Genomic DNA, 27,726 nt, shown 5'->3' with positions numbered 1-27,726 from the left:
GTTACTGAATCAGTGTTTAAGAATTTATAAGGGCAGATATGAAGAGGTGAGGGTGCAGAGGTGGGTGGATAGAATTCCTCCAAAACCAGAGAGGCTGAGTTTTCATATCTGTCACACAGATGGTCACCTCCTTTCCATCAAACAATACATAATTCTTTGCACAGACAATGAACAAGCCCAGCAAAGGTCCAGCCTCCTAGTAACTCAAGAGCATCATCCACCCATAAATCTATTTTCAAGACCAATTTTTATTTATAGAGAAAATCAATATGTCTTTTCTTCTGAGAATCATCTTCTTTGAAGAACAGAGCAGAGATTTTCAGGGAGATTTAGACTCTACTTTCTAGGCTCATCTCTTGACACAACCTTTAGAACAATGGGTTTTTCTGGTTGAAGAAATGATTTCTTGCTTAATTTCAGAGGAATCTGCAAACATTAAGCAAGTATATTTAGATGTAGTAAATGAAACTCGAACAACAGAAAGAATCGGAAAAAGTACATTTCAGACAATAAAGCTATACAAACAAGTAAAAAAATACTTTCAGCCTCTTGTGTCTGGGATTCCTTAGCTACCTGATCTTTAATCTCTTGTTTTTTATAAAGCCACAGATATAGAGCTCTAAAACTGAAGAAGCCTAACATTGCACAAGTGTCTCAAAAGAGAGTCTTTGAGTGAGCAGATACTTTTCTTTAAAGAGGTTCCTCAACTAAATGTAACTACCCACAAGACCTTGCTTTTTCATAAAGTGTCCTGACCTGTGTTTCCTTGCAAGGATGGAAGAAGAAGTTCTGCAGTAATCTGATGAGAGCAAGTTTCATGCTCATGAGAGCAAACCTCATGCCAATGCAGTTTCTGGGTCCATTTCCAAAGGGCATGTATATGTAAGGATTGATGTTCTCCTTGTTCTTCTTACTGAACCTAATTTCACAATAGTAGATGTAAACAAGTTATTGAGACATAAATCTATGAAACCTACATAATTGGGGTTGTCTCCTAAACATTCATAAGAAGCAAAACACAGGATTCTTTTGTGGAATGGTCACTGAAATCCTTCTGTGACTTTGCTTATAAGAATTGAAACCTACAGAACTTTTTCATTCTCCTTACACTAGAGGAGCACTCTGTCTTGTTAAGATGTGATGAATGCTATTTAAAAGAAAATATGTCTTTAAGTACTAAAATTAGATTCAGGATTGTGATCCATACACACTCTGAAAAAAATTAGAAAATGAGCACATAAATGAAGCAAAGTGTGTTCCTATCATAACTTCCACTCCTGCATTTCATATTTTTATTGATGAAGGAAAAGAAAATTCTCCCACCATGATTACCTCTCTTCTCTATACTCCTTTTTTTCTGGATCTTATTGTCTCCCTTCCTTCCTCTCTGCCTTCTTTTTCCCAATTCCTCTCTTCCTCTACCTCCTCCTCATTCATCTATTTTCTCCTTCTCCTTCTGTTTCTGCCTCTCTCCCCCTAGAATATTATCATTGTCTTCTAAGTCTGTCTCATAAGTTTAGAAATAATATCTGGAATGTTGAACCCAGTTTGTATTCAAATTGAGCCCTAGTTTTTTTTATTACTTTAAGGAGAATGTGTTGATTTGGAGAAAGTGATAATGACATTGTGATTGTTTTTAAATGTATTCTTATATATTTGAGAACATTTTGGCAAATTTACAGGTGATTGTGATTCAAAGTAACATGGAATCTCTTGGAGGGTGTGTGGTGTGTGGAGGGTCTGATGAGGTTGGTTGATAATTGTTTGAGCAGATGATGAGCAGATGCGGAAGCATTGAAAGTGTTTTCCAAACTGCTGTCTGTAGATTATGCTTGTGTGTATGTCAAGAGTCCTCCATACCACACATATTTGTAATTTTCCTCATCCTGGTCTAGTCCCTGATTCACCTTAAGCACGTAGTATCTTATCATGCCTCAGTGAATCAAAGAGATGTGTAATCTCTGATTTTGTATCTGTGAAGTTCAAAAGTTGGAAGTGCTGAAATTGGAGGAAACTGGCATTGAGGAACTCATAACCAACAAGACAAGGTCACTCTAATCAAGAAGTGTAACATTAGGGGCCAAGAGAAGTCTTGATCCCATGCCACTGGACCCCCTAGACACTACCCTGAAAACTTTCTCTATTTTGCTCCTCAGTACAACAACAGGAAAACAGTAACTCTTTCCAGAGTGCAAACTGTGAGGTTGGATCCAAATTTTCAGAAGACCAAGGTCAAGACATATTTAACGATGAATATCTCAGGTGTCTTGGGAGCAGGTTACTTGGCTTTGAAAGAGTCATCAACTGTGGAGAGTATGAGAAGCTGGCCCAGAACACTCCAGAGACAAAACTCTGAGGATCTGAGCTCTCTTTATCTTCAGTGAGGCTGCTTAAACTATCTGGGTGGGGGGTGGTTCTCAGGCCTTAACTTGTATTTAACAATTGTGCTGGAGGAACCAGAAAGCAATGTTTAATCAAGTGGAAGATAGAAGGGCTTCCTAAAGCTGGTAGAAAATTCAAGGAGCTATAGTGAACAGGACAAAAATCCTAAAACGATTAAAAAAGATAAGCACCTAAAATAAGAGACTGGTCAAGTGGCAGAAAGGTTTATAAATTACTGTTAAATAAAATAAAAAACAGTTTAACATCAAATGAAATGTGATAGCATTTCAGTCCTTTAAAACTACACATTTATATAAAAATATCCATACTGAATTAATCACATTAATAATAGATAGTGCTTATCTTGATGTTCTAGGGCCTTAAATGGCTATAGTCATTTATTTTTTCTAATGTTTGTTTTCTAAAACAATTACCACTTTGTAAAAGACTTCTTAAAATGTTCTTAAAACAAGAAAATTTTAAAATCATATGTATGCCATCTGCACTAAAAGTCCTCAGAACATGTGTGAAACAGCCTCTTAAGGGTGGATTTTTTTTTCAGGAGCCCTGTACCTTTCAGGGTAGAACTTTTCAGGTTCTGGCCAGTACGTGGGGTTTTGATGAAGACTATATATTGGTATAGCCACGTTAGTTCCTTTGGGAATGTGCACCCCATTGAGTTCAACATCTTTTTTACAGACTCTCGAAGTTCTCTCAGCAATTGGATATAATCTGAGAGTTTCATTCACCACCATATCCAGATACTTCATCTCAAATAGTACATCATATGTAACAGGTGCCTGGAAGAAAGAAATTTTTGTAAATTAAGATTTGGAAATGACTTAAAACTCTGTTGACACAGTACACTGATGTTTTCAGAGCTCCTCAAATAACTCATATTGGTAAAATACCATAGCATTTACAAAGCATTTAATAACCATCATGATTTTAGAACTGCCCAATGGCAAACTGAGATGCCCAGAGATTTTAACTTTCTTCTCCCATCCAGGTGCCATTCACTCACCTTATTGGGAAAAGTCTCATCAATCTCCTGCTGAAGCTTCTTCTGGACATCAGGGTGGGTGGCCAGTAGATACATAATAAATGAAAGAGTGGTGCTAGTGGTTTCATAGCCAGCCAAGATAAAGATAATAGATTGGGCTGCAATCTCCAGATCAGATAGACCTAAAAGGTGAGAAAAGACAATTTGGTCTAAGCAGGTTCATGCACACTTTACAGTTTACATGAAGATAAATCAGAATGATGATCCAAAATCCAATGAGGAAAAACTGGAAGAGCAATTCATAATATTTCTCATTCTGCCACCACCCCACCACGAACACAACTGGGTGATTTCAAGGGACAGTATGGATGTCAAACAAACAGTATTTTTCAACTGTGCCTTGCATATCATGAAAGTTGTTTAGCTATAAATAGTGAGTAGCACTCTTCTCCTGGGAAAAAAATAAACTTACTCTAACTAGAATGTAGGTTGAAGAACCTTGAAAGCATTTGCAATACTGGTATCTTTGCAGGAAAAATAAAGGCCATGATTGACAGAAATATACTAAGCCACAGAGAAATCTTTCTACACAAACTGTGGTCCATGGACCAGCAGCATGGACAGCTTTAAGGAGCTTATTAGAAACACAGAGTTTCAAGCTTTGCTCTAGAGCTACCAAATTTAAATCTGAACTTTCATGAGATGTGGTCAACTCTGTTCACAAATTAGCCTAAGAATCATCAGGTAATAGAAGACCTAGGGCACCAGTCTTAAAATTGGATGATCTCAGGGTGTGCAGAATCTATACAGAGAAAAAAAATCTCTGAAGAGTAGTGATTAACCAGAGTCTAATGAGTGGTATTAAAATCACACAAGAAAGAATGTGTTGATACAGGGTATTAGGCAGAAGCCATAGGACGATGGTGTTCAGTGAGTGGAATTAACATTGCTTATCAATCTTGGGCTGAATGTCATCTTTCCTAGTACACATCCCCTCTATTTGCTGAACTTCATAATCATCAAATGGCCTTTGTGATAAAAGGTGTTGTTTCTTTTGACTTTTCTCCTGAAAAGTCACATTCAAGTATTCATCTCATTGATTAGAAAAATGATTATAATTTGTTGATACTCGAATACCTGAAAGTAACATGGTATACTTTCCAACCATGTAATTCATAACAAAAAAAAATGCAAAATAAGTGTGAGAAACATCTACATGGAATTCTAGCTTACAGAAGGTTTCTATGATGCTATTGTGGAAAAACTCAAATTGAGTTTTCCCCACTACTGGTATAAACCCAATGATTCTGAGATTAAATTGGATTGTAAACTTAAGTTACAACTGTTCAGTACAATCTGGTAGCCACTAACCATATGTGTCTATCTAAATTTAAATTTAAATGAATTAAATCTAAATAACAATAGAAAGTACACTTCTTCAGTAACATTACCTACATGCCAAAAGCTCCATAGCCACGTGTCCAGTGCAAGAACCCTTAAGTTAATGTGTCCAAAACCCTTATGTTAACCTATGAACTTAGGGGTAAGGTGACTTATCTGTGATGGTTCATTGATTATGGAAAATATATCATTTTGGTGAAGGATATTTGTAATTAGGAAAACATATGAATTTAGAGAAAAAAATGGATAAGGGCAATCTCTACGCCTTCTTCTCAGTTTTGTTATGAAACTAAAACTGCTATAAAATATAGTCAATTTTAACAATCAAAATATAAGATGAGGAAGAGGGGAGGGAGAAGGAACAGAAGGAGAAGGGAGAAGTCGTTAAAAGACTTAAGCCCAAGAGAATTTGACCATCAAAATAAAAAATGATAGCAAGAGAATAAATTCAAAGTATATAACATCATACTGACATAAATAAAAATGGAACTCTCTTACAATCTAATACCAACTCATAAATGTACGGTGGGTGATAGAATGATAAAGACAGCAGTTTGTAAACATCATAATTCAAATGGTTTATATCAAAAATCATCCATGTATGATAAAACTAGTTGGTGAAAGTATGCTGAGGAATAGGATGTTTACGCAGTTTAAGAGGTTTCCCTTACAACATTCTTATGAATTACATGGGGAAAAGTTAATCTTAATATCAGATTAAGCTAGTGAACACATTTTCACCCAGTACTGCCATTGACCCTCACCACTACTGGGACAGTGAACCTCCTGATCGGATGTGCAAATGCAAATATCCAGGCAGAGTTTCTGATTCAGTGCATATGAATGAGACTACGAATCAGCATTTGTTCTGATGTTGATGGTAATAAGAAAACAGACTAACTTCATGACTGAAATGCTTTCTCCTAGTTTCCCTTCAATTTTTGAGCCTTGTTACACCTGTATGATTCTAGACAGTACTTGTGGGCACCATTTGCAATGTCCAAATGTGTATCTTCCTGCAGTTTGGTGGAAATCTATTTTCTCTAGAAAACATGTATATTTTCAGGATAACTTGCTTATTTGAATTTCCCTGCAATTCACCATGAAACATTCTTGGTTACCTTGGTAGGGCTCCTTGTCTTGGGAATTCTGGGAATCAATCATCAACTGGAGAAAATCAATGCGGTGCTGGAAGCAGAAATGGAAATGGAAATGACAAAATCAGTCATAAAGTAGGAAGTAAATCTGGAATGTAGCATTTCACCTCCCTTCTTAGAATATGGCTCTTTTAAGTCCAGAAGTCTGGCTAGGGTTGCACAAACCACAAGTGAACAAAACATGCATGTATAAATCATGGAAAACAGGATATTTTCCTGAGAGAAATCCAGCTATGGTGTCCAATATCTGTGGTCTTTGCTCTCCCTAATTCTGGGTTTGTTTTCTTTTCCTGTCACACCGGCTTGCCCAGAATGTGGTCCTGGACTTAAATTTTTTTAGTTTGCCTTCATTCTTATTCAATGGCCACACTGAATACACTTGGTAGTTTCAAAGATGATTAGTAGCTTTTGTTTGTGTATCATCAAATTCTCCATCCATTAGGTACATGATTCAATCTTCAGTCACACTTGGGGATGGTTGTCCTGCCTCCCTGACCTGGAGACATTTTTGTGCTGATCTCCAGGCAAAGCAGAAAGCAAAGCTGGTTAGCATATCACGTTGATGGTCATGAAGAGCACAGCCTTATTGTGGACGGGAAAAGACTCAGATTCTACACACACATACTTCACCAGGTGCCCAATAGGACCTTCCTTTGAAGAATGTGCCAACTAAGATGTAAAGAGCTTGGAATTGTAATGATTGTTCACCAGTCTAAGATTTGGGGAATACTTTTTAACAGTAAAATCATTTTGAAATAGGATTTTTAATTTGACAGTTTACTGAATGAAAGGGAAATGATAAGGTTTTTATTTGAATTATATTTCTTTCAAGACATAACATCATGTCTATTATTGTATCAAACATTGTCAATCTTACTCATTATCAATCATTTTAAATTTGATTTTTATTCTAACCAAAATGTAAAAATTCTCCAGTGCAAATCTTAAAGTATTCCATCAACTTTAAAAAATGCACAGAGAGGGACTGGGGAATGAAGCCCAGTGATTCAGTATTTGCCTAGCATATATGAGGCCTTGGATTCAATCCCCAGCACAATTTACAAAATTACATGTACATTTGTATATGCACAATTCAGATGTACATAGCAAATAAATGATCAGAAAGCGAACATTGTCATGTCACCACCACCAGGTTTTACCTTTTCTTTATTTTCTAGGCGTTTTTGTTTCATCCTCATTACAGCATTTTTAAAAAAATCCAGAACACTTTTTGAAAACTCGTAGACACTTAATGCTTGAAACACTGGTCTAAGGAATGGAAATATCACTAGAAAGAAAAAATAAAGAGAAACCTTGATGAAAAGGCAACATCCCAGGAGCATTGATCATTTTCTAAAAAATACAGAAGAGAAAAATCATCAGTTTTCTCCTCCAGAAGCCATTGCCTCTGTGGCCTGTACCTGGTGTCTGGTTCATGGCTGAGCACGGGCACTTCATACATAAGGTTGCAGCCACCATAGCAGGGGATCAGTGGCCCCATCAATGCCACAGGACTGAGAAAAGGAAGAAGATTACATTTCCTTGCCCCTTACCCTTTTGTGTATTGGAATAGGGTTTCTGGGTAAACCAGTTCATAGTCTATGCTATGTTTAATTATGCATTCAAGGAAAAGTAGGCAGGATAGGTACAATTTGGCCTATGTTCCTCAGCTGTCAAGAAATAAAACCAGAAATAAATAACAGATGGAAAATCAGGAAACTCAGACAAAAGTTGCAAATTAACAATAAAACTTCCAGATACAACTGACAAGCATGAAAGATGGTATCCAAAGGCAACTAAAAGTTGTTTCTAGGTGAATTAAGGTGAAGACATGTTATGTCACACTTAGGAGAAGTAGCAAAAGTAGCGCTCATAAACATATAGCTACAGATGTATAGGTTTTATAAAAGATAGTTCTCAAGTCAATAGTCTAAGTTAAATCATAAAATGGTGAAAAGGGAAAATTTAACAAAAGGCAAGCATAAGAAAAAAAATCATAAAAACCCAAGTTTAAACAAATGAAATAGAAAAGAATTATAATTGACAAAAACAAAAGGTGTCTATAAATCACCTTACCCCTTTGAAAATATCATAAAAATCACCTAACCATTAGCCAGATTGACCAAGAAATACAAAGGGATAATAGTTTCATATGATGATATTTCCTCTCAATATGTACTAGAAGTGTGCATCTAGATCAGAAGGTATATTTACTTTTATTTATTTTGGGGTCCTTCACACTCTTTTTCAGAAGGTGTACATTTCTACCTACAATATGTAAGATAACTTTTTCTCCACATCTAACCAGCATTTGTTATTTTTTCATTCATTCTTTCTTTTGTTGATAATGGTCATTCTAACCAGGGTGAGATGATGTCTTATTGTAATTTTGATTTGCATTTCCTTGACACCAAGTGATATTGAATAGTTTTTTCATGTATTTTTAAGTCATTTGTATTTTTTTTTTGAGAAATAACTATTTGGAGCATTTTTCTATTTTTAAACTGCATTACTTGGGGGTTTAGTCATTAAGTTTTTTAAAATTTGTTATATTATAAAAATATATATCATTTATAAATGTAATACTCTATAGATATATAAAACATATTTTATATTAATCTATTTTTAATCTAAATGATTGGAATATCTGTACATCCAGATTTATTTCTATATTATTTTGAATACCTGAGATGTGCATTAAATCTAGGTATTTATGTATTTATAATATATATTATAATAAAAAACACATACATACATATATACCCACACATACATATATGCCCAATGGAACATTCATCCATAAAGAAGAATGAAATCCTGTATTTTGTAGCTAAAGGTGGATGGAATTAGAGGACGTTCAGCTTACAAACTAAACTAGACACATCAGTACAAGTACCACATGTTCTTTTTCATATGTGGAATGTAAATATTTGACCTGAATGTATAATAGTGATTATTAAAGTTTGGAAAGAACTATGGCAGAATGTGGATAAAGAAAGGCTCCATTTCATTTGTGTATGCTGTGTATATGTATTGAGACATCACATGGAACCCCATTTATTTGCATAACTCATACATGTTAATGAAAAAATAAAATAAATATTAAAAAAGAAAAGAATAGCAAGAGAAATGAAAGGAGAATTTATTACGAACATTGGAGAAAAATTATGAAAGAATTCTAACAATTTGATTGTTCACATATATTTGTGCAGAAAATCCTAAAAGACTCAAATTACAGAAATTGATTGAGAAGTAAATATACAGCCTGAATAAACTTGTAAAATGTAATATTATTGCATTAGTAATAGAAATTTATTTACAAATACATGCCCAGATCTGGATTGTTTTAATAGTAGATTCTACAAAATAAAGAACTAATACCAATTATTCACAAACACTTCCAAAATTAAAACAGCATTTCTGAATATAATCTAAAAGGCCAATATTACCCTAATACTCACACCAAGCAAAGACAACACAGGATATAGTTGTGTAATACACCAAATCCATGAAATAAAAAATCAACACAGAGGATTGTTTCAATTGATGCAGAAAAAACATTTGATAAAAATCAAAACCAACCTTCCCCCCAGAAAAATAATCCTCAAAATCATTCTTTTGTAATGAACCCTCAGCAAATTAGGACTAGAATGAAATTTTGTAAACCTGATAAAGAATATCTATGAAAACTTGTAGCTTAACAATTTAATAGTTTCACCCTAAATCAAGAACATGACAAGCATTTCTCTCTCACCACTTCTCTTGGAGAACTGTAAGTAATAACAAGTTCACCAGCATTTCACGATACAAGATCAGTACACAAAAATAAACTGCATTTCTCAACACTGTGATAAGCAATCCAAAAGAAAAACTAAAAAATTAAAAATAATTCTATATCCAATGGCATTAAAAAGAATAAAATACATAGGAATCAATTTAACAAAGGTGCAAGACAAGCACAATAATAACTACAAAATATTGTTGAAATAAAAGAAAGAGGATCTACATGACTAGGAAAAACATCTCAGGTTTGTGGATGAGAAAACTTAATATTGTCCAAATGGCAATAGTATTGAAATTGATTTGCAGATCCTAATAAACTTTGTAACAGAATCTTAGCTGGCTTCTTTGAGGAATTGGCAAGTTGATTTAAAATTCACATAGAATTCAAAGGGACACAGAATAGCTAAAATGATGTTGAAAAATGAGATTAAAGTTGTAGGACTCACATTTCTTGATTTCAAAACCTACTCCAAAGCAAAAATAAAATGTGGTCCTAGAAGACGGGTAAACATATAGATGAAAGGAACAGGATTTAGAGTCCAGAAATTAACCCACATGTCTATGGCCCATGGAATTTTGAGAAAGGTGCCCTGGCCATTGAATGTGGCAGACACTCTTCAAAAAATGGTGCTGGAACAACTACATAGCCACATTCAAAAGAATAACATGTTGTCCTCACCTGGCTCTGAATGTAAAACTTAAATTAAAATGGTTGGGCAACCTTAATATCAGAGTTAAACTACAATTTTTAGTAGTAAACAATAAAAAGTATGTAAGTCCATATGGTTTCAATCAATTATTATATTTGATACTTGAAGCACAAAAAATAAAAGCAAATAACATAAATCATATATCATTTAAATGTTAAGTTTCCAAGACCTGTTGAGTTTCTAACATTTATATAAATGGCATCAAATTGCATGCATCTACTGTCAATTGCTTTTCTTTTGTGAACACTACAGCTTTGAGATTAATACATTTGAAGATTTTGAAATCCAGCTCATTCATTTTAATGATTGGAATATGAAATACCTCCCATGATAGGAATAAACTTCAAAAAACTAAAAACTTTGTGCTTCAATGGACACTATCAAGAAAGTAAAAAGATATCTATAGAATAGGAAAAACTTGTTACAAATCATAATCTGATAAGAAACTGTGTAAGCAATACATGAAGAAGTATTTTTTCAATTAAATTATTTAGAAATTATTTTTCCTTTTATTTTTAATTTGTGCCAATTAGTTATACATGACAGTAGAATGCATTTTGACACATTATACACAAATGGAGCACAAGATTTCCTTTCTCTGCTTGTACATGGTACAGACTCACACCAGTAAAATTCTTAAGCCTCAAAAAAAAAGACAAATACTTCAGGTAATTGTGGGCAAAAGATATGGATAGACATTCTTCAAAATAATGAATCTGAATTATCTTTTCTATGTACATAGATGAACACCTCATAGTGAATCTCCACATCATGTACCTCCACAAGCCTGGCATCCTAATTAGAATAAGGTATACTTTAAGTTTTTATAAATATATCATGAATATCTAAAAAGAACAAATAAAAAAGTGATTAACATTGCTTGTTATCAGTAACCAAAAGGAAAATGCAAATCAAAACCACATAAGTTGCCATCTCACATCCACTACAATGTCTAAAATAAGAGATAGAAATAGGAAGAGTTAGAAAATAAGTGAAGTAATTGGAACCCTCATACACTTTTGGTAAGAATATTAAATGGTACAGCTATCATGGAAAACACTGACAGAAGTACTTTGTAAGGCAGCAATTTCACTCCTGAGTATACACTCAGATGAAATTGAAAAGTAGAGTTCACAAACAAGTTTCACACTAATGTTCATAATGGCACCATTCATAATAGCCAAAAAGTCGAAATAACATAAATGTCTACCAACTGATGAAAGGATAACTAATTTGTAGTATATCTATACAATGAAATATTATTTGGCCATAAACATGAAGTACTGATATATATTTCACTTGGAAACAAAATGCTAAATGATATCACTTTGCATCACAAAAGACCACATATTTCATGTCACCATTTTTATAATGTCTACATCATATGCAAAGCTAAAGAAATAGAAAATTCAGTAGTGTTTGTTTAGGGTAAATAATTTTGAAAGCTGACAGTTAAAAGATAATGAGTTTTCTGAGTTTTGACAATGGTGAGGGCTGCACATATCATTTATCATGCTAAAAATTATTGAACTTTACATTTTAAGGAATCATATAGTATGTAAATAATATCTTAATGAAGTTTTTGTTTTAAAAGAAAAAAAGCAACGGTGATATACATACTAATTATAAGAAAAACTGGATGGAAGACATCTAAACGAAGGGCCTTCTTGGCTTTTTTCACAAATGGATCTTGTGGATTGTTGAGGGAATTGACATTAACTCCAAAACATGTGCTAACGATCACGTCCATGTTGTAGCTCCCCAAAATTCTGAGTAGAGAAAGAAATGTAAAATTTTAATCTGCACTGCTTTACTCTCCTACTACACATGCTGGAAGAAGTGATATGAGCACATTCACACACTGTCAGAAATATCTGTTGATCAAATTACTAGTCCATGCTCCTATCAAATGCCATGAGGCAGCTGCCCCTGTGCCAGGGGAGTTAGGGACACTAAGGTAGTGAGCTCAAGGAGTTCAGAGGCAGAGAGACAGACACCCATAATCAGATAAATTACCTCAGTGAGTGGAGCGCAGATGATAAAAGATGATTAAGTATGGAGCTTCAGCAAGACCAAGGTGTTATAATTGACTCCTGGTAGGGGATCCAAGATAGGTGACCTTGACCTAGGTCCTGCCTAAGCACAGTCTGTGCCCAGAGCTGATTCCTCTCTAGCACATCACATAAAAGCAACACCCTGTTCTGAGAGGCAGAAACATTGTCCCCCCTTCTCTGCACCCACTACTACAGCTCCTGAGAGGTCCTGCACTCCAGGACCCAAAGTGGCCCCAAGGGCAGAATCTCGAAAAAGGAAATGAGAAAGAATATCCTCAGTTAAACCATTGAAATTTTTCTCGAAATGTACTGGGATGAGCTCACAACTTGGGGAACATTTTCTCTCAGATTTCCCAAGACAGTATCAGTGGTTGTTCATGGGTCAAAATAACCCATTTTATACAACAAATGATATGGTAGTTGTAATCCATATCCTTTCAGGACCTTACCTCTGTTGAGACTGGAGGAAGAAGTGGTGAGAATATTTCATATTTTGTACTTTGCTGATATTCTCAGTGCAACCATAAAGAGATTTTTTGTTCCATATCTTTGCATTGTATCTTTTTTTTTTAATTTTTTAAATAACTTTTTTAGTTGTAGAGGATAGCATGCCTTTATTGTATCAGTTTATTTTTATGTGGTGCTGAGGATCAAACTCAGTGCCTTACACATGCTAGGCAAGTGTTCTGCCACTGAGCTACAACCCTAGCCCTGTGTTATATATTCTATCCCTGCTTAATAGGTACCAGAGACTTCCCCCAATCCAACATTCCCTAGACTCTACCCTCAACTTCTTAGTGATCATGTTCTTCATTGTAAAACATGTATTTTGACTTACATAATATCCACATTGACGATAAAGCAAATAAACTAATTCTGTTTTTGTACACAGATGTCCCAGCACCCTGCCTCATCCTAGGAGCCTCTCCTCCTTGGGTGTCCCATTGTGGTTGTGACACCACACACTTACTTTTGTCTGGTCAAGGGAGTAGCTCAACAGTGGTAATTTCAGTTCCCTGGCAGGCTGCTGGAAGGTCTTAAAAGAGCTCAGAACCGCAGAGCTGCCTGCTACTTACTCTTTCACAGTGACAGGCTCCCCTTTCTTCACTTCCTGGCTCAGGTACTTCACCAATGCATCTCCATATTTGTTAATGATGGGGAGCATCTAAGCACAAAACACAACTCCACCCATAGTTAGAGGAGAATCGAGTCCCCGAGGCTCTGGTTTTCCCAGGATTATAAAGTATGAGATATTAATAATGAATCAAACAATATCTCTTCTAGGACATAAAGACAAAAGATGATTTAAAAATTTTAATTAGTTCTTTTTATTTATACATAACAATGTTTCCTTTTGAAATAATTATAAAAGCATGGAAAAATAATTTGACCTAACTCAGTCCCAATAATTCCTCTTTCTGTCCTCTCTTCCTTGCCTCGGTTCCCTTCCTTCTACTCTATTGATCTTTCTGATATTTACTTTTAGTTTTTTTTTTAATTAGGAATTTCAAACTTAGTGGAATATTCTTTGGAAAACTATGATGTTCTCACGTATGTCCCATCCCCAAATCCTTATTTAAGTTTCTAACTAAAGTCCTCTTAGTTTATTACCTCCTTGAGTTTCCCACTGGAGAACACTGGCGACAGCAAGACTCGAAGTCTCTTCCACTCTTCATCCCTTGCTGCAAAGAGCGCTTTTTGCAAAAATCCCAAAGGCAAAACTACCTGAAGTTCACAAAGAAAAAGACATTTTGTATGAGGTATGTTTTGGAAGTCTCCACATTGTAGAGAACTTGTTAAACAGGCATCAGTTTTTTTAATCAGTTTTTTACTGAGTGTCTACTAGGGGGCAGGCACTGTGCTAGATGCTCCATAAACTTTTATCCCAAATTCCTCTTCTCTTGTGAGGGTAGAGGGGGTACCCAGCCACCAGATTCATGTTCAGTATTTATATTACAGCTGCTGTGTAAATACAAAGGCCCCTCATGGTAGGTAAACTGTTCTCCCAGGGGACAGAGAGCATTATGACCTAGGGTATCCTATACAGGCAGCACAGGAAAAAACTGATTGATGACAGTCATCCAGATAACCTTGGAAAACTAGGTTGCCCAGACCAGTTATACTTTTCCATATATGTACAGCATGAATATCTTGCAAGGGATGCCAGGATATAGCCACTTAAATATAGTAGCTAATAATTTAAAAGATTAGGAACTTCTTCTCAATTCTTCAAAAATAATGCAATTATATGGAAGCACTTTTTTTTGAATCATCCCCCACTACACACACATGGAGGGACAGAAAGAAAAGGAAAGATAACTATGTTTCCCAGCTTTAGACTGGCCTGTCAATCCAACCTGCTCGAAACTGTCATTCAGCTTCCAACACTGTGTTTTGTTTATAAAGGTATACATCCAGTGCTCATTCATGATGAAAGCTCAAAACACTAGGAAGAAAAAAAAACTTCTTCAATCTGAAAGAGACTCTATATACTAAAAAACCCAACACCAACAACAAAGACCTTCAGCTAACATAACATTTACTGGTGAAATGGTGAATCTATTCTCCTAAGATCAGTAACAATTTAAAGTTTTCTACTTTTATCATTCTTATCCAATATTACCATACTGTAAATCCTTACTGGAGCAATGGGCAATGTTTTTAAAAAGGCATGTAAATTGGAAATGAAAGAACCTGAAGTGACCATGTCTTCAGGGGACAAAATTATCAATGTGGAAAATCTCAAAGAATATTTTAAAACTTCTAGAACTAATAAATAGGTTCACCAAGGTTGTAAGATACAGTATTAACATGCAAAAACAAGTTACATTTCTATATAAAACAAGGGAAATGTGAAAAAGAAACATTAAAAACACAATACTATTCACTGTCACTCCAAAGAAAATGAAACACATTAGGAACAGAAATAAATGCAAGTACAGGAATGCTATGCTGGAAACTAAAAAATGTTGATCAAAGATATTAAGGAAAATCTCAAGAAATGGAGAAGCATAACATGAATTAAAAGATTCAACCCAGAAAAGATACAGATTTTATCCAAATCAATCAATAGATTTGATTGAATTCTTATCAAAATCTCACCAAGTGGGTTTTTGCAGACAAGCTTATTCTGAATTTTTATGAAAAATTAAAGGACCAACATAAATAAAGTGGGAGAGCTGGAGATGTGGCTCAAGCGGTAGCGCACTCGCCTGGAATGCCTGCGGCCAAGGTTCAATCCTCAGCACCACATACAAACAAAGATGTTGTGTCTGCCGAAAACTAAAAAAAATAAATATTTAAAAAATCTCAATTTCTCTCTCTCAAAGAATAACTAACTAACTAACTAACTAACTAACTAAATAAATAAATAAAGTGGGAGTGAAATAGACAAACTGAGTCAGTCTTAGCAGGTTAACAAACATAAAAGAAAATTAGGAGTTAAACAGTATGATAGTCTCTAATGCTAACTTAACAAACCAGGAGACAGGAGTTTTAGAAGTCAGCTCAGCATTCTGAGGTTATGAAGTCATCAGAAAAACAAATAAGCCAGAGGCAAAGACCATTTAATTACAATAAAACCCACTGAGAGAGGCCACTAGTCTGCCCTGTTCTGATAATAATACTAGGGACTCCCCCAGATGAGGTGTCACATGTTTTTGAACTAAGGGGCAAATGCATGCATAGAAAAGTTAAGATGGTAACTTTTTGGTTTATATATGTATATATTTGTAGATGAACACAATATCTTTATTTTATTTATTTATTTATTTTTATTTGGTGGAGGGGACTGAACCCAGCACTTTACTCTTGTTAGGCAAGCACTCTACCACTGAGCCACACAACCCTGGCCCCAAAATGATAATATATTTTTTCCTTTGCTTTATTAACATAGTCACCATCCCCCAAGGTAGGTACTTAAAATGGTAATGAGACTCATTGCAAGAAAAAACACAATGGAGAGAAGAACACAGGCACAACTAAAATAAAACAGAGTGAGAAATAGACATACCCTCTCAGCTCAAATGGATGCTTGACAATGGTGAAAACAGAATGATCAGAGGGAGGACAGTCTTTCTAAAGATGGTACTGAAACAACTGGAGAGCCACAGGCCAACAACAAGACAACAACAACAAATGAACCCTCACCGTGTTTTACCATGAGCATGACATAGATCATAGGTTTTTATGTAAATTGTAAAGTCTATAACTTTTAGGAGAGAAACAAGAACAACACAGAAGTTAGAGGCAAAGCTTTTCATGTATTAGCGTCCCCCATAAAAGACAATACTTGCTCTTATGGAGACCCTGTTAAGAGGAAAAGACAAGTGACCCATCAGGACTTGAAAAGACTAGCAAGAGGGAGCCTTGGGGATCACTATATCCCAAGAAAGCTGATGATTATATGGATTTATCCACAGCAGCAATTTTGCCCAAATGTACATAGGCACACATGTACACGGGCACATAAAACTGGTAAAATCTAAATAAGTTCTGTGGATTGTATCAGTGTCAATTTCTGGTTACTCTAGTAAGAGGAATAGACTACATTCAGAGATAAGTAATATGCTATTCAAAGCATTTCAATTGGGAAAAACATAAGAAAAGTTATATGAAACTTCCCTGAACAGTTTTGGAGCTAATTTCTGTGAAGGTGTGATTACTCCAAGACACAAATTTAATCAATAAATATTTGTATTTTTTAAAATGACCTAAACATACACTTCACAGAAAATAATATACACTCAATGAACAAGTATATGAAAAACTATTCATCAGCTCTAGCAATCATAGAAATGCAAATCAAAACCACTATCATGTCACTCCAGTCAGAATGGCAATTATTATGAAAATAAACAACAATAAATTTTGGTGAGCATGGGGAGAATACGGCATACTCATACATTGTTGGTGGGATTGCAAATTGATGCAGCCAATATGGAGATTCCTTGGAAATCTTGAAATGGAACCATTATTTGACCCATCTATCCCTCCCCTTGGTCTATAGCCAAAGGACTTAAAATCAGCATACTACAGGGACACAGCCACATCAGTGTTTTATAGCAGCACAACTCACAATAGCAAAACTATGGAACCAATCTAGATGCTCTTCAGTGGATGAATGGATAAAAAGGGAGGGGGGAATATATACCCAATGAAATTTTACTCCACATTAAAATAGAATGCAATCATGCCGTTTGTAGGTAAATGGAGGGCATTGGAGAAGATAATACTAAGTGAAGTTAGCCAATCCCAGAAAAAACAAATGCCGAATGTTTTCTCTGATATAAGAAAGCTGATTCATAGTGGGTTAGGGAGGGGTTGAATGCAAGGAATGGATGAACTCTAGATAGATGAGAGGGGTTGGAGGGAAAGGGAAGGGGCGGGGGTTAGCAAAAATGATGGAGTATGATACACATCATTATCCAAAGTACATGTGTGAAGACATGAATTGGTGTCAACATACTTTATATACAACCATAGATATGAAAAATTGTGTTATATATGTGTGATAAGAATTGTAATGCATTCTGCTGTCATTTATTTTTAAAAAATCAATTAAAAAAAGAAAAAAGAAATTTAAAAAAATGAATACTTACCGGCCGATTTGTAAAAACAGAATAACATTCTTTCACCAGCACTGTTTTGATCATCTCTGGATCCGTAATAACCAACACAGGCTGTTGACCATCATACAATCTGTGTTGGGAAAGAAGAGCTCATTAAACCTACTAAGCCATATTCTTCAGTTAGAGTAACACCCAGGAATCCAAACTGATATTCCATAATCCATATGCCTGACTGTAGAATGAACAGTGACACTAGATACAAGTTCAAGTTAGGTGATGACACACAACAAGATTCTGACCATATAAAATGAAGCAGGGAAGAGATATTTAAAGATGAAAAAAATTCTTTATAAGAAGAGCCTGGTTGGAGATGTCTAAATGGTGTGTACATATTTTCTACCTCATTCTCCAATAATTTTTGTATTTAAAAATATTTCACAATCAGTGCAGTTTTATTCAGCACTTCTCTAATTGCTAGATATGTGAAACGTTTTTCATATATTCATTAATCACTTGTATTTATTCTTTTGAGAAGGGTCTGCTCAGTTATTTTGCCCATTTATTGATTGGGTTATTTGATTTTTTGGTGTTTAGCTTATTGGGTTGTTTGTATAGTGTGAATATTAACACCATAAATGAAATGCATGAGGCAAAGATTTAATCCACTTCTGAAGGTTCTCTTTTTATGCTTTAATTGTTTCTTCTGATTTGAAAGTATATTAAATTAGAGAAAAATAGACAAGTAAATTATTAAGTTCTTACAAGTGCTTAAGATACAAGAGATGGCTGGAGTTGTATCAGTGGGGACTCAGTTCTGTGTGCTCTTTCCAATCAACAACATGGCCTTTATGAGCCATGCCAGTTAGGTAGGATGATGTGGCCAGCTCTGCTGTTTTGAGGACTTGATGAGAGAAGATAAAGAGGGAGGAAGAGGCAAAGACTTCTTCCACTTGCTTATAGAACACAAGAAGTACAATAATACCTCTGGAGCTGCTTTCATCAAGCATTATTAAGAAAATGGCTACTGAAATTAGCTGATTTCACCCTAGCAGATTATGAAGTACATAAGCCCATGGAAACACAATGGTTTAAAATGTACTGGCCATCCATTCTTCAAAGTCAGTAGAATGAGGTAGGCAGAGAAATCCCTGTGTATACTTCTAGTGAAAACTCCTAATTGTCAGGGAAAAACAAATGAAATCCCCAAGACTTCACACTTGCAGAGAAAGTTAAAATAAAAGAAAGCAGAGGTCAAATCATTTTCCAATCTGTTAACCTCTCTCTCAGCCTTTTTTTGAAAAGTACATAATAACCCCAAAATTTATATAAAGGTCACTTTTGTTCAATGTAGCAATCTTGAAAGGAGATTAAGCCATGCATGATGAACATTTTAGGAAGGTCTGACTTAATGCCTCCTATGTGGTATTAAAGGCTTCTAATGAAAAATTGGAAAAGAGGGTAGAGGCTGGGCACTGGAGAGAAGGTGAGGCCAAGAATTTTTGGGTCATCAGAGACTGAGAAAAGTCAAAAATATGACATTCTTGGCCATGAACCTTGACATCTGGTGAAATATGGGACTCTTGGCAGGAGGAGGAGCCTCTAAAAGCTTTATGTAATTAGTTCCAAGTAATAGCTCTGGGCTGGCATTGTTCTCTTGCCCTGGAGTGCCTCATCCAACAAGTCTACCCAAAAGAAGTTTCCAAAATACTCACCCCCACATTTTCCCATACTTTTCATGACACTGGACATCATACTGCCAAAAACCCTGGGTGGAGAAACAAGAGAATTTATATTGTTATTTTGAAAATATTGAACCCTGCTTCTAATTCAGGAACCAATAATTAGAATCCCTTGAAATCAGACTGGAATATGGTCCATCACTGGCAAAGAAGAGAAAATAAATGGGATATTAGTGTTGAGAGCCACAGTTTAGTAGGAATGATGCCTGGCATTTTGCTAGAGGGAATGGTTAAAAGATGACCCTGCTCTGTGATTAGGGTGGCTCTGGAATTAGGGTGGATCCCGCTGCCTCTGGCACTCGCTACTTTGGAGTTCCCGTTGAGTTCTCTTGGGGTTCAGAGAGAGTTGGCTGCGTGGAGCCCTGTGGAGGGAGTGTGTTCCTGGGAAGTGTGTGTAGAGTGCCAGTGAGAGTTCGGGAATAAAGAGTTGCTGTTTGAACCTACAAGGCTTTGTGGAAGCTTGGTTAATTTGTGCCCAGCCAGACTGCGGCATATTAGAAAAGGGAATTTAGAGTCCATCTTGAATTTTCTTGAAGTATTGTACATATTGAATAAATTATTCTCTCTTTTTTTTTTTTTTAGACAAGGTATTGCCATGTTTCCTATAATGACCTTGAATTTGTGATTTTCCTGCCTCAGCCTCCAGAGTGGTTGGGACTACAGGTGTGTGCCACAGTTTCACTAGTTGTCCTTGAGTATGAATATGAAGCAAGTCTAGTTTTCTGTATTATTTTCTCATGTGCATGGACTGTTTTGAAATCCTGCCAACTTTGAATCATTCCCTCCACCTGGATGTGAAAAAATCAAAGCTGAGAGAAAGTGAGTGAGTTTCCCAGGGACATTCTCAAGGCCACTTCACTCATTTTTCCTCAGATCTTTTTTCATTTCTCTCATGAATCTCCCTAGAATACTGGGGAAATGAGGAAGTTCAAGCATCAGTCACCTCTCAGTTGACCATGTTGATGTGAGTAGTTTAGCTGGCTATTTCACTACTGTGACCCTGACAAGAATTATGTGGAAAACTAAGATTTACTGGGCTCACATTTTCAGAGGTATCAGTTCATACATCACTTCCTCTGTTGCTGTGGTCTGTGGTGAGGCAGGATAACATGGCAGAAGAGTGTGAAGGAATAAAGCAGCTCAGGACGTGGCTGGCATCAGGAAGCAGACAGAAACTCTACTAACCAGGGACAAAATGTATGCCCTGAAGCCAGGCCCCCAGTTACCCACCTCTTCCAGCAACCCACTACCTGCTTATAGTTGCTCCCAGTTAATTCTTTCTGAGGAAATAGTGCAGAGTAGATTAAGGCTTTCAAAATTTAATCACTTTATTTTTGAACTTTCTTACATTGCCTCACACAGGAGCTTCTGAGGGATACCACAATCATAACAGTGATTCTCATGCATGTTGTGGAGTGAGAAAGAATAAGTAAGGATTGTCAAAATGGAGTCACCTACCACTTTTCCAGCTCAAAGTGGAAAAGATGGAGAGATTCCACTCCTACCCATGGGAGTCAACAAATTAAGTACTGAAGCAAGATTTAAAGTTAGGTAGTTAGTGTAGTTAGGTAAATTGGCTCTAATATCCAGTGAAATCTAAGATGGAGGCCATGCTGGGAATTACTCAGGGAAAAACAAGGACAACTCATGGAATGTTAATGAAGTCCCCAAAAAGGCCCTAGGCCGAAGTCCACCTGGAAGAAGTATTAATGAATAGCCCCCAACAGATTTAGAAATAGCCCATCCCTTAGAAGTTATAATCCCATCCCAAAAGGTGATAATTAGGCTTACCTGTGTCCCATCCCTCGGGCCTTCCAACCTACATTCCATCAGCAAAACTATAAAAAGGGGAAACAACCGCACTTCCACAGATTCCACCTCTTGGGTTCCCTTCTTCCTCCGAGAGAAGTCTTTTCTGCTGTCCTTTAATAAACTTCTAATTTCTACTCTGACCTTGCCTCGGTGTGCTTCTTTGGTGTTATTCTTCAACATTGGGGAAGCAAGGACTCGTCACCGGTCAACAGCGGTAACAGTACTTGCTCTAAGTTTTTTCTTCTAACACTTAAAAAGAAATCTTCCTATTGCTATGTTTCAGGGATGATGTTTTTATGATGCACAGGGAGACCCCCAATTATGTGGATCTTACAGCCTGTCTAGTATACTGTTGATCTGGAAAGCATGAATAGGAAATAATGCCTTTTCAGCAGGAATAGCAGAATGGAATTCTCAGGGGGTCAGGGGGTCTATAATTCTCAGTGGGATCTATAATTCTGCTCAGAATTATAGAATTAGAGTATGATAAATAAGCCTCAGTGTCAGGAAGAGATAATCTGAGCAGAGTGTAGCCTATTTTTTCTGGCCTCTGGTTTTGACCTCATGAACTTCTGTCAGTAGTCAGGCCCTGAGTCAGATATCTAAATGGGTTAATGACAAAGGCTTGATGAAAATTCACATTTCTTGTGAAACATGTTACATTCCATTCAGTTAACTTAAATTTTAATTTTTTTAAATCATGTGATTACTGCTCATTTTATATGTGATACTGCCTTTGTTAAAAACCAATACACATCTTGTGTTTAATTATGTGAAATCCATAGACAAGGGCTACCTTATCCCATTCATACTTATTCGTTGCTAAGACTCACTGCTAGGGTGCTATCTTTGAATGATAAGAAGAAATGCAGAATGCTGTTGTTTCATCTGGTAAATCCTCCAAATATGTCACAGGAAGTAAAACTTGGGTGAAGCCATGGAAATAACCACAGGGTATTTGCACATTCAAAAATTAAGTATGTGCAAATTATTGACTTATGAATGCTTGGGGTACTTCAGAAACTGTAGTTTCAAAGACACTCATGACGATTTTTTATTTACAAAGGGACTCATGAGATCTTGCGAAGAATAGGAGTGTTTGAAGGTGTTTACCATGCTCGCTTTCACAGACTTTTTGCTCAAATACTAAGCACAATATAATCGTCCTGGAAATGTGCACCCAGCAAGTTAAACATCTTTTTTATGACGAATTCAAAGTCTGAACAACATCATGAAGATCAAATGCAGATGTACCAGAGATCCGAGCTGTTCCACTGAGGCTCTTGAAGAGTTGACATCAGAGCTCCAGGGAAAACCTGGCCATGCTCCAGGAAGAACCTGAACATGGTTTCTCAAAGGATAAAAACTACTAAATTTCTCCTGAAGATGGACATTTTTACTGATGACACTAAACTGGCATTTGTACTCAGGTGAAAAAATAGAGGGAGCTCAAGCACACTCACCTTGCGGTAGTACAGAAGAGTTCCAAATAAAGGCAGAGGTGTTGGCCCAGGTATTCCCAGCTTCCTAAATAGCCCATGAGAATAGGTTCCATATCTATAAAGTGAAATAGAAAGCCAGGTCATCCTCATTGTCATTCTATAGATAAGGGCCTGACCAGTCTCTGACTCAGAAACTGGACCAGGCAGTGAGATAGGTAACATGTAGGTGATACATAACAACAAAAACTCCAACTGACACATTCTGTTTTCCAACACCACTTAGAGATAACTTCCTGCCACAAGAGACACAATGATTAGGTAAAAGAACTTGAGTCTTCATGGCCCCAATAATTGGGTTTGTTCTTAATAAACATTCCCAGGCTTGAATGTGCCTGAGAAGTTCAGGCTGGCATTCTGCAAGGGCATCGCAGTTGCTATGTGTATTTGGTATGGTAACTTTTCCTTAATGTAGAGATTCCTAGCAAAAAAAGGGCCAATGCTTTGACATGACTTTCATTATGAGATTTTGGGTAACCAAATCCATTCAAGCACAGAGTGTCCATTGAGAACCTATGGTAACATTGTTTCTTGCAATTTGGAAATAAACCTTTCATACTTTTCCTTCTTTCTATGCCATGTCTCTGGTTCAGCATTCAGCCCTTCTTTAAATTTGACTTCACATGGATATTTGGAAGCAGTCATAGTATTCTTATTTCTGTTGAATGACAAATGTGACATTAAGAAAACTGGGACTTCCATTTGTGTCATACCAATGTGAGCCATGTTGAGTGTCACCCAAGTCCATTTTCAGACAATCTAAGTGACTTGAGCAAGAAGGAAGGCTGAGTTCCCTTATACTCTTATGGTTCTGTGAGAAATAAATGACTGAGGAATCATCTTTAGGCCATTCCTCCTCTCATTGAGTGCGATCTTCCAACTGCTGATGCTCAGATGGCAGCACAGAGGCAGGCGTGTTTTCATGTTACCAAGGCAATCAATCACAAAATAGTTTTGTTTATTGCCTCTATGCATCAACTCTCCTTGTATTAAAACCCACAAAGGCTGGTGCTTCCTTGGGCTGGCCAACCTGCAACACAGATGTGTCATGTTCACAGCCCTGTGCCTGAGGGTTCTGGATCCTAAAATCTTCACCCCATCAGAATTGATAATAGATGAAAGGAAAAATGGTGAACGAGAGATTCCTGGCAGCTACTTCAATCATGAAACAACCAGTTTTGCAAAGATTGTCCCGTAGTAGCACAGAAGAGAAAAGTCTGGCATGTTTAAATAGCTCAACATGCCCAGCAATTCCTTTTAGCTACATGGAAGGTGACCTTCCAAATTTCAGTTACAGTCATGGTGACAGAGAAGACAATATGCAATATAAAATAAGAACCCATAATGTGTTCCAGACAGTTAAATAAGAACTTGCTTCTTCTTTGTAGGAGAATGTTTAAGACAGTATAGTTTTCACATACTCTGTACAAATCCTGTCATTACATACAGTAAAATTAAACTACATTGATTCACTAGAAAAGTTCTACAGAGAGAGGATTATGTTGCCACAATACCCCTGACTTAGTACCTTTTCTTTCAGAGAATAAAAGCCAGGTCTATATTTTTATTTTTCATGCTATTTTTGATTCCTTATTTTTAAGAGTGAAATTGAGACAAATGTCCGATGTGACCTGTGTGGAGTCTCTCCTACCTACAATCAAAATAACCTCTTTCCCTCTGTTTCATGATGTCAGGATCCCATTAGTAAAAGCAATTTCCCTACTAAATGATATTCATTCATGCGTTTATGTTGGAGTGTAAAGGAAAAAAGTAAAGCCAAATTGGCTTTTTGATGTTGTTCAGGCTGCTAGAAGATTTCATATTGAGGGGAAATAAGTCTCTTTATGAGGCTAATATCTCAGAGAGAGGAAAAATAATACAAAAGGAAAGAATAAAACTTCTTAAAATTTCTGTCAGGTATTCTCTGCTCTAGACACTTATCATTTAGAAGGAAACAGTTCTGTGAATTTCAGGGTGAAATAATTGAGTTTTACAATGGAATGAAGTGTCAGGAGAAAAAGAGGGAATTGTGCAGTCAACCTTCCAGGGAGTCTGTGGGGAAATTGGTGTGTTGTATAGATGGTGCTGGGGGCAAGAGGGGGCAGGAGTCACCACATGCACAGGGGATAGTCCTCTTGCATGTCTTCTGCAATAGGCAGAAATCCAAGAAGATAAAGAGACCAAATCCAAGTAAACTGGGTGTCCCCAGAATTCCCTAAGCTTCAAAGGGACTGAGGTTCCCACTGCATGTGATAATAGTTATTAATTATCTGTATATGCTGAATTCTGGTTTATTCCTCTAGGTGCAAACACAGAGCCAATTAGATAACCCCCCAAAACAAATCTCAACACCAATTGCTCTATCCAAAGAAACTCACCATTTTTCTTCAGCAGTTCTGTCTTCTGAATTTTTTTTCTACTATGTGGGCTTTCTTTGCCAAAATGTGTCAAGTTGTAATTCAGTGAGGCCAATTTATGTGCTAGGAAAGGAGATGGGGCCAGGCATGCTCAATAGGAACTTTTTAAGGATTTATAGAAATTTCAATTCCATCATCTCTTATGATTTTTCAAATAGACAAAGAAAAGAGGAACATGATTAGGTCCCCACCTCCAGGGTTACAGAGGAGGGGAGGCTGGACAGCTACTTACAGATATAGGAGCACCAGACAGATAGCCAGGAGGACCCAGGTCTCTATGGAAGAATTGGGAATTAGGTCCATCACTACTTTTATTCAGCAGTTCTGTCTTCTGAATTGTTTTTTTCTGCTATGTGGGCTTTTTTTGCCAAAATGTGTCAAGCTGTAATTCAGTGAGGCCAATTTATGTGCTAGGAAAGGAGGTGGGGCCAGGCATGCAGCCAGTAGAAAGGCCACCTATGCATCTTCTGGAATTAGAGGGGTCAGGTGTCCTCTTTGCAGTTGGCAAAGAATCATGCACTCTCCTTCTTTGATCTTTTAAACAACTTACTTAAACCAACTTCCTTTGGTAATTTCATTAACTTTGAGGCCAGCACCTGTCCAATGGGTAACTAAAAGAAGAATAAATCTTGGTATTCTGCCTTCATTAGGTATCCTTTACTAACCTAATATTTGTGACTACACAGCTTTGCACAAAACATGTTAATCATTTAAGGAGTGTTTATCTAAAAATTAGCAAAATAAGAATGTTTAGTCCCAAATATACCTAATCTGATACCACCTTGGAGATTGAGGCAAGATTGAAGGAACATTTTATTGTCAGCTTTGGGGGTTTTGTTTTGTGTCATTTGTATATTTGGTGCTGAGGATGGAACCCAGGGCCTTGTACATGCAAGACAAGCACTCTACCAACTGAGCTTTAGCCCCAGTCCTGATCCTCAACTTTTACAGTAGCTTTTCTTCAGAGCCCCAGAGTGGTGCCTAGAATTTCTCATTCATTTTTCAATTCCTTCCAGAAATGGCAGAGCCTTGTAGACAGATCACTATGAGGAGAGTGTTCCCTGAACAAAAGAAATCATATCATGACATCTACATTTCCTTTCTAGTATCCAAGGTCTGGTAGATGAACATCCTGAGCAGTAAGTAAAAATTTACCCCTTTCAAGTGATTAGGACTTCTCAGGAGCTACCTCACAGTGCTAGAACTGAGATAGTGATCCATGAGACTAAAGTTTGGGCAGGATTGCTTAACAATGCATACTTCTTCCCCACTGCTCTAATTCTTGTATCAAAGCCTTCAGGTCAAGTCCACACCGTAAAGACATTCCTAAAATTATATCTTCCTGGGGTGGATACACAGATTAAAGTTCTTTACTTGCTTTTTACAATTACCCTTTGTGTTTGATTTTGGGGGTGAGTGGCCAGACCTAGATTTTGTATCTGGCCTGGGACTTCTGTCATATGCTTAGTTCATTTTTGGTGGAAAAATTAATATATCACTGTGTAATCAATAATGTCAATGTTATGTAATATTTGATATTTGAACTCAAGCAAAGCCATTAGCATTTAATTTTCTTAATTGTTCATGGCACCATAGCTGCTGACATGAGAATACACGAGACCTTCATCAAAACAAGCTACATCCATAAATCTTTGGCTATACAGGTTACTGCACCTAGAATGTTTTTGTGCCTCACAAAAGACTTCAACTTACCCTTCAAAAACCAGCTCCCACAGCACCTATTTTGGTATAGTCTTTCCTAATTTATCTTGAGCAGTAGGACAACTTATTCCTTGCTGTGATCTCCACGACTCTGGAAGCTGACGAAGGAGGATTGCAAGTTTAAAAGCAGTCTCATAAATTGATTGAGGCCCTATGACACTTAGATAGATTCTCTCTCAAAATAAAATATAAAAAGGGAAGGATAATAGAATGAATCAGACAGTATTACTTTATGTGCATATATGATTACACAATCCAAGTAAATCTACATCATGTAAAACCAAGAGATTCATTCTACTATACTTCCTACTCATAAACCCCCTTCATTCCCTTCACATACTTCTACTTAACTTTGTCTACACTCCACTTTATTGTGAATTAGCATCAAGATATCAGAGAAAACATTTGAAATTTGGTTTGGGGGGATTGTCTTATTTTGCTTAACATAATATTCTCCAGCTCCATCCATTTACCAGT

The 27,726-nt window shown here is 36.5% G+C and overlaps 1 protein-coding gene across 3 annotated transcripts; it reads right to left on the bottom strand.

Annotated features, from left to right (window-relative positions):
- Positions 1-228: 228 nt before the first annotated feature.
- LOC144374530 (cytochrome P450 3A9-like) lies at positions 229-25,921 on the bottom strand. 3 transcript variants are annotated; one of them, XM_078037308.1, is made up of 14 exons: positions 25,760-25,910; positions 25,489-25,590; positions 23,075-23,168; positions 19,773-19,825; positions 18,091-18,190; positions 14,102-14,215; positions 13,567-13,655; positions 12,057-12,205; positions 7,104-7,231; positions 5,908-5,974; positions 3,407-3,567; positions 2,956-3,182; positions 757-919; positions 229-426 (listed from the first exon to the last, which is right to left on the bottom strand). In XM_078037308.1, the coding sequence occupies exons 4-14, from the start codon at positions 19,778-19,780 to the stop codon at positions 337-339; spliced, it is 1,296 nt and encodes a 431-aa protein (XP_077893434.1). In that variant the 5' UTR covers positions 19,781-19,825; positions 23,075-23,168; positions 25,489-25,590; positions 25,760-25,910; the 3' UTR covers positions 229-336. The 3 variants fall into 3 exon arrangements, with proteins under 3 accessions (XP_077893434.1, XP_077893433.1, XP_077893435.1); XM_078037307.1 differs by lacking the exon at positions 25,489-25,590 and having other exon boundaries at positions 25,760-25,920; XM_078037309.1 differs by lacking the exons at positions 757-919; positions 25,489-25,590 and having other exon boundaries at positions 25,760-25,921.
- Between the last annotated feature and the right edge of the window lie 1,805 nt (positions 25,922-27,726).

The sequence above is a fragment of the Ictidomys tridecemlineatus genome, unplaced genomic scaffold, assembly GCF_052094955.1.
Source record: "Ictidomys tridecemlineatus isolate mIctTri1 unplaced genomic scaffold, mIctTri1.hap1 Scaffold_73, whole genome shotgun sequence".
Lineage (NCBI taxonomy): Eukaryota > Metazoa > Chordata > Mammalia > Rodentia > Sciuridae > Ictidomys > Ictidomys tridecemlineatus.
Note: the sequence above shows the minus strand (reverse complement) of the source record. Positions and strands in the feature narration are given on the sequence as shown.

Coding starts and splice junctions, on each gene's coding strand:
- LOC144374530 (XM_078037307.1), bottom strand. CDS start 25,830: ATGGACCTAATTCCCAATTCTTCCATAGAGACCTGGGTCCTCCTGGCT. Junction 19,826..23,074: donor CTCTTCTGTACTACCGCAAG/GTGAGTGTGCTT, acceptor TTCTCCACCCAG/GGTTTTTGGCAGTATGATGT. Junction 920..2,955: donor GAAAAGTTCTACCCTGAAAG/GTACAGGGCTCC, acceptor TTGTGAAATTAG/GTTCAGTAAGAAGAACAAGG.